Raw genomic sequence first — 10,684 nt, 5'->3', positions numbered from 1 at the left:
TGGCAGTTGCTAATCATCTGGTGTATTTTATTACCTTAATTGCATAAGCCATTTCCTTAATTGCAAAACTTAAATCTGGGACAAATATCAAGAACAAGTTGACTGCTCACACCACTCTAGGAATTGCCAAGCTGAGTTAATCAACTTTGATGATGGAGTAATAAGAATGAACAAGTTCGGTGCTGATAAGTGAAACCAACAAACAAGAATAAAACTAAGACATTTTAATATTGGAGTTCAAAGGTTCAACTTAAAGGAGCAGAAATATAAGCTAGCAAAAGTCACCACATTCAAGGTATTCAAGAAGCAAAATTTGAACCATAATTTAAATTACTGGAATCAGATATAAACCAAGAACAGACTGTCAACTACGGAAGCATAGAATAGGGAGCAAAAAACTGCAATGACAAATATGAGAAGCAGCATTCTTTTCCCTTCATGGAATACTAAAATACACTTACACTGTATGGTACACAGTTAGTAGAACAGTGAAGCACCACCATAGCAAGAAACCTTAATCTCTATCATTGCCTATCTTAAGTCAACATAAGATCGTTGCCTCCAAGGTGAGGGCGAAGGCAAACACGAACCTCATGTTCTTCTGGTCCAACGCGGAGTTTTGGAACCATAATCTCAAGCACTGATCCTGGCCCGTCGTAATAAGCTTCTATGTTAGCATCTTCAGGAATGCGGGTGGAGAGAGGGATTTCTCTAACAAACTCTCCAGGAGGGCAGTGCTCAGAGGCAGGATCTGTAAGCCTGAAAGTACGATCATGTCTCTTAATGAATGGCATGCGAGATGTGCTTATACAAGAGACCTTGATGATACCATGAGTGAGAGTGTTCCTCCAAGAAACTTTCACCCTCTGAAGATCCACAAAGGGTAAGCTGATAATGATCAAATAACCTACATCATCCTCATAGATTGTCTTTGCAGCTGTAACAGGCCCATAAACGTTCTTCATTACACCACTAAATTGATGTAGCCACTGCGACTCATTTGGGTTGATTTCCATATCCAGGACCCGATCAGAAGGAGGATTAACACCCAAGTAGCAGTCATCATCATTCCCAGTTGGGAAAAACTCCTTCCTCCTCTTGCTACTGACAGGAGATAGGTCCATTCCATTACCATTTCCATTTCCATTTGCCTCGCAATGGTTGTTGTTAGATGGCTGGGTAGACAAGTTCAATCCAGATCCGTTCAGCAGTTTCTTTGAGTGGTTGTTTGGCAGAGTCTTTATTGGAGGTGGTGGCCTCTCCAGCTCAAAATCTGTATTTGGAAGGTTTCTCCATGAGCTAAAATCACCTGCTTCAATAGGGATTGTGAAGTTCATGTCCCTTCCAGTAAGCTCCATCCACCTCTTGCGCTCTTCGTCATCGAGAACCATGAGATTAGGTGCCCGGACAAGCTCAATCCCATGCACACACTGCGGATTTGAAAGGCCCCTATAATGCTTCCGTTGCATCCTGTGGGATCGAACAAAACCCTTGTCAACACTAAATGGAAATGGTCGCTCCCCTTGGCGGGAATGGCCATTCATGTAACTCCTCAGCTGCATCTTCCCCAATGCATTCTCCGGCCTCTCCTTGAAAACCCACATGTACATGTTCTCCATGTCGTGCTGCACCATGAAAACATCAAGCTTGAGATCAGTTTTCTCAAACCCTGATACCCCATTACTGTCCCGGACAATCTTGGCCTTTGATTTCTCCTGCAATGCAGGCTTGAAGTAGAAACTGAAGAAAAACCAGGCACCCCATATGCTGTCTATCCGCTTGGCACATTTCCTTCCAACCTTGGGGACCGCAAGTAAGCTCTCAGTCTCGTAAACCTGTGGACCAAGCCCAACATCCAGAATATCACAGGGTTCCGAATTCCATGACGGCGGCGGTGGGCTGCGCTCGGCCGACAGGGGCAAATTGATGTCAGGTGGCCGAGAAAGTATGATCTGCCGATTCATTTCCAAATCCAATTCGTCGTGTGAGGAGGCACTGGAATCCATTGACAAGAGCGTTGATGGGTGATGATTATTCTCCATTGACAGGGCGGTGAGGAGGGAATCAACCATTTCAGCTCAACAGCAACAGCAGCAGCTCCTGGATGGTGAGTATTGTTGCTGGTGGATTGAATATTGCCATTTTCCCATAAACAAATTCAACAAAGTAACACCTTCATCCTCATATCAATCCCCACTATATCTCCCCTCCATCAAAACCCTAGTTTTATCAATCAAAATAACAAATTCCTCTCACACACACAATCAAATATCCAATAAACTACAACAAAGATTCAATAACCCCAATAAATAAATAAAATTCCAAAAAAAAAACTCAAATTTATATCGAAATGAATGACTGAAAGGGCAGCTTGAAGAAGATATCTTTTTTTTTTATATATATATTTCTAATAAATCTCTTCAATCTCTACCTAGGGAGAGAGAGAAAGAGATATCGAAAACGCTATAGAAACACCATATCCAACCCTAACCCAAGAATCTCAACAATTCCTCCAAACCCAGGTGGAAAATAATGAATCAAAACCATCAAATCCATAAAACCAATTTTAAAAAGCAAAATTAAAAAAAAAAAAAAACAACCCAGCAAGATAAAAGAAAGAAAAAAAAAAAAAAAAAAAATTTATCCCAAAAGAGTCAAAAATCCAAAGACCCAAGAGTGGGTATCTTGAAAGAGGTTACCTTTTGGGATAAGCATCGGGGAACCGGAAACAAGAGGGACCTCCATAGCTGACCATGATGCTCATCTCCAGCATATCATCAACTACCATATTTCTTTTTCCCTATTCCAGCTTTTATTTTTATTAGTTCTAAATTAAATTCTTTTTTTCTTTTTTCTTTTTTTGATGTATGCCCAGTCCAAAAATGAAGGGTGAGGCTAATTGGAAATTTTCGGGAGTGAGAAATGAGATTTGGAGAAGTAGAAGGAGAAATTTCAGAGTCGTGTGGGAGCGTCTCATTATAAAGAGAGAGGTACTGGGTTAAAGCCTGCACTGGATGTCACCCATTTGGCCTGCCGTTACTTACCGCCGTGACGGTGCGCTTTTTTTTTTTTTTCTTTTTTTTTTTTTTTGTCGAAGCTTTTTTGTTTTTTTATCCCATCGATTTTGTTTTATCTTTTAATATTGCTTTCGTTTTTTATCTTCTTCTTTGCAATTTGCAAAAGAGGTTTTAGCTTTCAACGTGGAACTCTGAGGTTCCTTAGGCTTGTTGACAATACCAGTTATGCAACACTTAGGACAACTCCAACCATTGGAATCATTTGGGGGTGCTATTCTAATTTTAGCACCCCCTTGTTGCACTATTCATATAGGACTCAATTCTCATCTCCAATCATGAGGTGCTATATGGGGGTGCTATTTTCACTATTATTGATTAAAATATAATATGAGTATAATTTTGATGAATATTATATTAAAAATATGTTAATTTAACTAAATAAGGTCCTTTCAAAAAAAAAAACTAAATAAGGTAAAAAAAATAATTTAACATTTTATCATAATATTTAACAATTATTCTTATTATTTAATGAATTAAAAAAAATTTGATCTTTTCCGACGCAACCATCACCCCCAACGGTGATCCAAGCTTGGCAAAGAATAACTTCTTCATTGTGCTTTCAAGAATCCCCTCTTGGAGCCATTTTTTCCAAGACAAAAAAAAAAAAAGGAAGATATATTTAAGAACAAGAAGATGGGTTAATGAATGGAAAATTGTGAAGGAGATGGAGGATATTTGGTGTGAGGAAATAGAAAAGAATGAGTAGGTATTTATAGAATTTCCTACAATTCACTGTTCCAACGGGTATATTTTTTTCCCTCAATTTTCTGGTAATTTTTTTATTTTTTTTCCGTTCAATTAATAAGAGCCATTGATCACTTTTTTCCAAAAAATCTGAGCCATTGGATTAAAAATAGATCTGTTTCAGTAAAAAAAACAAAAAAACAAATTAACCCAACATCTGACCGTCCATATTCAAAATGGACTGATCAGAGCCCTTCAGTTTGATGACCGTTGGGGGTTCCAACGGTCGGTAGGGGACAAAACGCATCTCTAGTGGGGCCCGTGAACCAGAATTCATCAGGCCTTTCTCTCTCTCCAGCGCATACGCACGCGTGCTTTTTCAATTCTCCCTTCCCCTAACGCGCGCGTCTCCTTCAAGCCCAGCTCCATGCGCGTCTCTTCGTCTGTTGGGCTGAGACAGCCCACTTGGTGGCCCCGTAGCTACAGTGATGAGTTCTGGTCTTGGAAAAGTCACATATTTGAGACTTGGGATGAGCCCAAGTCCTATAAATTTAGGACCAACACCCCCCAAAAACCATGGTTGGAGATGAGAAGTCCTATATATAATTCTCCCAAATCTGGTTTTGAACCCATGGTTGGAGTTGCCCTTATTCTTTTCTATTTAGGTCAGGATTCAATCGGATTAGACATGGTTAGAGCATGATGACTCAGCTCCACATGAGAATACTGGAGTGGTAGCTAGTTTAGCTATTGTGCTATGCTTGTTTTGGTATTCTATATAGTTCATGTTAATGTTATGCGTTATAATTAGAGGACTAGAGATATCACGTAACACAACCATATCATTCAAAATCTCTCTTTAATTAGATAACCGACTTGCAGAGATAAGATTTATTTCGGGGTACATTCATGTTGCGAGCATTAGTTGTTCAACTTGCCAGGTGGCAACATTGGGCTTCAGTAATTGACATATATCACTTATGACATGCATAAGCATGCATGAAAACTTGACATGAGTCGTATATATGCATGCAAAATGTGTCGTGTTAAGTTGACTGAATCTTTATATATAAATGACCGACTAGCTTTTTCTCATTCTCAAAACCGGAATAAGAGTAGCTCGCTCCAACAACCACATCACACCTCACATCATCTATTTAGAATGCCCTCCAAAATAACGGGTTGAAGTGAATGATTTTTGTTTGGTAATTAAATTCATTAAATTTTTTAGTACAACAAGAAAAAATAATGCAAAATGACAACTTCTTGATACATGGGTTATTTGAATAATGAACATTTCACATGATGAATATAGGATCGTGAGATCAATTATGTGAAAAGTAACCGAGCTAAATGGTAGTTCTTTCACTGAGCAGCTGAGATATGAAAGGGCAATACAATAAGATATATTTGTCTGATAATCTAATATAAAAGTTACATGTTTTATTATTATTATTATTTGGTAGTTCATTCTCCACCCATCATGTAGGAGAGTTATTTTAATATGAATATTTAGGAATGTGTTTAGTGCGATTTTATCTAGCTGAATAAATAAATAAAAGCATTCTTTATTGAACAAAGCTTCACTCATCCTCTCCTCTTCCTCGAGAAACCCTAACACCCAAGACCGGTTCCTTTCCGAGTGATAACTCGAGCTCGTCCGGCGGTGACCCGACCAGTGTGGGCCTCCGGCCTCGCCAGTGTTGGGATCTGTTGCCGGACGGGTCTTCGACCCGATTTGTTTCATGAGGGCTCCATGGGTGGTTGAGCTCGAGGTAGGTCCAGGCGGCTTGCGGCTTGTGCTCTTGACCGGCGGCGTGACTGTGCTAATCAAGACCGGTGTCTGGTTCTGAATCGGTGGTGGTGCAGACAGGGGGATGCTAGACCGACGCGATTCGGAGTTGGGCCTTCACGACGGCGTGCGCTGGGATGGCGTGGTGCGCAGCGGTTCGGGTCACAACGGCGGATGGTCGCGGTGGAAGGTCGCGGCGGGTGGTCGTGGTGGCCTAAATCGAGGCGGCAAGGGCCATGGCAGTGCAGGTCGGGCGGAGTCGCCGGGCGGGTGACGTACGACATGTCGTCCGGGATGATGGGCTGGGGCCAAGGATGCTTAATGGGCTCTGGAGTTGAATTACCATTTTGGATGCTCTTGGGCCTACAAATTGGGGCTGGGGTGTTTTCCCTAGGCCCATCTATATGTTTTTAGTTTATCTATTTACAATAATTCCTTGTATTAGGAAACTAGGCATTTTTATGCTCTATGTCTCTCTAGCGTCTCTGGAGTAGTACCGAATGAGGTTATCCGCTATTTCTACGTCTTAGAATGTATAATGAGTAGGACTATATGTATGTACCACCTGTGGGTACTACCACTAGCTTCTTGTCTGTCTATCAGCAGAAGGGTATGTAACGGCCTATTCTGACTTGTGAGGAATATAAATGTTGAATTTCATTCCAAAAAAAAAAAAAAAAAAGCTTCACTCATCCTCAATCATTTTAATACTTTTCTTAGTTACAAGCCTTTTCTACAAGATTCAGCACATGTTTTACTATTTTCTAACATGTGTAAATGACTTAATTTATTAAACTGTCATGATTCGTAAATCCTAAATATAAATGAGCAACAAATACGATATGGAGCAATTCACTCATGATTGGAGACATGTACGTAGATTTACCCTTTAATTTCATCACATATACATACGATTAAGTATTAGCTAGTCCATATGTCATCGAGAAAATCGACCATGGTACATCACTACAAAATTAAGACATTTAACGGTGAAGCTTTCTAAAGAAACAAACCCAACTGCTATATATCGTCGTTAAAAAAGGCGATCTAAACTGGCAACGTACTGAATAAAAGGTTTTAAAAAGGATCAATACGCGGCATACAGATCGACCAACTTGTATACCATGGGAAAAGAAGAACAAAAATTGCTTGATTGGAATTGGATGAATTAACTTTAAAGATTCCCGAAACAGATTTCCTTCGAGCCACTTTAGTTTTCTGAAAGATGGATCGAAATCATCATCCAGTAGCTGAAAAAAACTGTGGCTGAATTGAAGCCTGGTTAGATGACTAAGATCCTGCATTATTAAAGCTAGCTAGTTAAGCTCGAAGAAGAACAAAGTGTCGTCCACTCTTCTTTTCTTCTAATAATATATGGTGGGTGTGGCTATCAGTCGTATCATAAGGGACCTAGCTTCCTTCTCCACTGCCCTGAAACCCTAAATATCAATCGAATTCCACCAATGAGAAAAAGTGGAACTGCTTTTTAAATAATGTTTATTTGTTGTGGTGGATATCGAAGATTTAAAAACTTTTGTTAGGGTTCATGTAACAAAAGATACAGATCATCTTATTTGTTAAATATTGAGAGGCGGCCAGTGAGCAAAGCCATGTGGCAGGGAACAAGGTTCTGGTTCAATTATTAGCATATAAAACTACACAATTAGCTTACCACTTATGCCATGTTAATCAGCACCAATAGCTAAGCTGTCCCTGCTTAGGCTTAATGGGGGTTCAAATCTAATAAAATTAGTCCATAATTAATTGCTCTTTTGTCTCACATGTGCAATAATGTCTTTGTGGTCCATTCAGTTTAAAGCTAATGCTGACAACACAGTTTCCCCATATTGCATGCTTACCACAAATTATATTTCTATGTCCCTCTGTTTTAGACAATTGATACTAGCATCAAGTTACCATTTTTTTTTTTTTGGTGGAACGCATCAAGTTATCATACTACGTACACTACAACCCATTAATAAACAGATAAAGAAGGACAAACAGTACTGAAACCCATTTGATTTTTAATATTTTTCTTTATATATATAATTGAAAGCTCCTTAAGATCAATTTCTAGTGAAACTCTCTCTTAGCCCTAGCGCCGCGAGAGAGCACCTACACCACCAAAACGTTTCCTGTCCGGCGGCAGTCAAGGGTTAGAGCCGGCATCGCCTCGTTGTCCCTGTGCTGGCTGCTGGACAGGTACTTCATTGCCCTGGGCTGAGGTCTGGAGAGAAGGTGTTTGGCTCATGGTTTTGGCAGGATGGTTGGCGGCGGGTAGATCCCGCGAGTGGGTTTTGGAGTGTCTGGGCGCGCTCATTGAGGACTTCCATATCCAGTGGCGTGGGTTTTGGAGCAAGCTCGTGGCGCTCGGGGCAGGGCGCTGCATCGGCGGAGGCTAGTGGGGCTCAGGGCAACGCTGGCTTGTGGCGGAGCTCGACTGCGCGATTCTCGTGGGTGGCTCGTGGCGAGGCTCGGGGACGGCGAAACAGCACCGGTGCTGTACAGGCGGCTGAGGGTGTGATGGAGATCTGGTCTGAGTTTGGGTCAACCCTATCTTGTTGGGCCTTGAGTTGGTCCTCTTTCTCTTGGGGCTGCCTTATTGGGCTTTCTAATTTAGGCTGGGGTTTTTAGCCCTAAGCCCATTCCTATGTTTTTTAGTTTGTCTAAATTACAATAATTCCTTGTATTAGGAAGCTAAGCATTTTGTGTGTACTCTATGTATCTCCAGCGCCTCTGGAGTAGTACCTAAGGGGGATTCCCGCTATATCTACGTACATGAATGTCTAATGAGTGAGTCTATTTCTATGTACCACTATGGCTACTACCACTCTCTTGTTGTCTGTCTGTAGATGGCAGCGGAAGAGTATGTAACGGCATATTCTGGCTTTAGATGAATATATTGGCACCCGGCCTTAGGGTTTGGGTTTGATTAAAAAAAAAGATCAATTTCTAGTGTACACAATTAAAAAAAAATAAAAAATAATAAGAACAAGGGAAAAAAAAGGGCATTGAATGGATACGTAAACAAAGATACAGTAAAATGTACGTTCAAGAATATTTCAAAATAATTTAGATAGAACAATAGGATAAATAATCCTTACAAAAATTTATAAGTGTTTCACCGTCCTTTATTTATAAAACCTAACATGTTTAAGGCTTAGTTTGGCATTGCTTCCTGGGGTGCTTTTGGAGCTGCTTCTGCTTTTGGGCCAAGAGGATGGTGTTTGGTAAAATATCAGAAAGCAGCTTTTGGTTGAAATGGCTTCTCCGTAAAGCCGAATTTGAGAAGCAACATTTTGTAGCTTTGGAAAGCTGCTTCGGGAAAAACACGGAGGTTGAACAGTGCATAGTTTAATGAAATTCACACTTCCTGCCAATTATGTCCTCCTCCTTTTCTGATAATTACATCGAAACAACATAACCTATCTTTTGTCCATCTCTTTGCCGTCATTCATTCCACATCTCCTCATTCCTCTTCTTCAATTCGTGGATTCTCGCCGGCCTCGCCTCCTTCAATTCGTGGGTTCCATCTCTTTGCCGTCTCCACAAATATCATTATTATTCCACATCTCCTCCTTCCTCTTCTTCAATTCGTGGATTCTCGCTACAATTTGGGTCTTCTGGGTTATGCTTCTTCTCTGAAGATAATCTATCAAACGGAACCCAATTCCTCTGATTCCTCCATAGCTGCACAAAAAGGAGTAAGGTATGTGAGCTTCACTCAGTCAGATTTCCAGAACCCAAAGTTTGCTTGACTGCTTCTCTTTACTTTTTATTTCGAGAAATTGATCAGATTTCATTGAATTGTTATATAGGAGAATTCTTGTACATCTCAACATTGGATAATTCGATCCTCATCAAACTTCTCCTCCTTCTCTCTCTGCTGTCACTAAAAGGTTCAATCTTGCTCTCTTTACCTTACTCTTTCAGATTCAGTCTTTTTTTTTATTCGTACCCATGTAATTGGTATTCTTCTGTGAGTTTGGTTTGTGCTTTTACTGAGTGAGTGCTTGTACTGAGTGAGTGCTTGGTTGTGTGTTGTTATCAGTTGGTCTTGGGTTTTGAGAGAAAGGTGAACCTGCAGTTTCTATTTTTAACTCAAGTACTTCAAGCTGGAGTGATTATGATTTACATCCTTGACTTGCTAAAGCTTTAGACATCTTTGGTGGCATATGTTCCTTTTTCTTCCCTGTATCTTGAGTAGTTCTTTGACCATCGGATTAAACTTATTTCAGCTTATGAACAATTTGAATGGATGGAACTTCTTAGTTACAGATTCAGTTGGTTTTACGGTTTAAAACTAGTTTGGATGGCTAATGCTTGGCAGGAAACTGATGTAAATTTTTGAATTCCCTATCGATTTTGAGCAGTTTCACCAGAACTCGTTTTTGACAAATATAATTGCTAGATTGTATAGTTGATTTGCACTCCGGGGAGGGATACTTTGGCCATTCTTTTATAACAGTATTTTATTTCCCTATGTCCGTCACCAAAAACAATGTGTTTTAGAATGTTGTTTCGGTAAAAATTACTATAATTAGTAGAGCACTTTCAGCACCAAAGCAACTAAGCATTTTCAGCACTGCAAGTAGCCATTACTTTCTTCTTTTCCCTTATAAGTTGTGCTGCACCATTGAGTTTGATGGGAAAATGTAAGATGACGTAGAAAAAAACTATACTGGAAGTCATTATTTCTAGGGTGAAACTTATAAATTAGGTCTTTGCTGCACTAACCAGATTTCATGCAAGTTAAAATTTTGGTATACCTATCAAGCAGCCTACTGATTCTGTGAAAGCTTTTTGTACTGCAGATGGCCTTGTTATGGAGGTGGCCTAGTGGTGGAAGGATTCTTCCAAAGTTTTGTTAGATTTTAACTCAATAGTAGGTGTGCAAGTAAGGAGTGAGAAATTTTGTATTCAACATGAGAAGGAATTGATTTGAGACATTGAGGGTATTCTTATAATCATTATTGAGCTTAACCTTATTGCTTGACATATTATTTACTGAATCCATGTAATGTGATGCTAATACAAGAAAGGTATCACTTTAGTCACTATCTGTAAATGTTTTCCCATCTCAATGTAAGATGATGCAATTGCAAGAAACTTGTTATCTTTCGTCAGATTA

The 10,684-nt window shown here is 39.9% G+C and overlaps 1 protein-coding gene and 1 long non-coding RNA gene across 2 annotated transcripts; one reads left to right on the top strand and one right to left on the bottom strand.

The window, feature by feature from the left end:
* Positions 1 to 298: 298 nt before the first annotated feature.
* LOC133721552 (uncharacterized) lies at positions 299 to 2,963 on the bottom strand. The gene is made up of 2 exons (XM_062148200.1): positions 2,700 to 2,963; positions 299 to 2,220 (listed from the first exon to the last, which is right to left on the bottom strand). Exon 2 carries the CDS (start codon positions 2,070 to 2,072, stop codon positions 537 to 539), a length of 1,536 nt encoding a protein of 511 aa, XP_062004184.1. The 5' UTR covers positions 2,073 to 2,220; positions 2,700 to 2,963; the 3' UTR covers positions 299 to 536.
* A 5,805-nt stretch (positions 2,964 to 8,768) lies between these two features.
* On the top strand, positions 8,769 to 10,684 carry LOC133721449 (uncharacterized). Its single transcript, XR_009852195.1, has 3 exons — positions 8,769 to 9,262; positions 9,372 to 9,452; positions 10,368 to 10,684. It is a non-coding gene; the product is annotated as an uncharacterized LOC133721449 (long non-coding RNA).

This window comes from Rosa rugosa, chromosome 7 (genome assembly GCF_958449725.1).
Source record: "Rosa rugosa chromosome 7, drRosRugo1.1, whole genome shotgun sequence".
NCBI classification, from domain to species: Eukaryota; Viridiplantae; Streptophyta; class Magnoliopsida; order Rosales; family Rosaceae; genus Rosa; species Rosa rugosa.
Note: the sequence above shows the minus strand (reverse complement) of the source record. Positions and strands in the feature narration are given on the sequence as shown.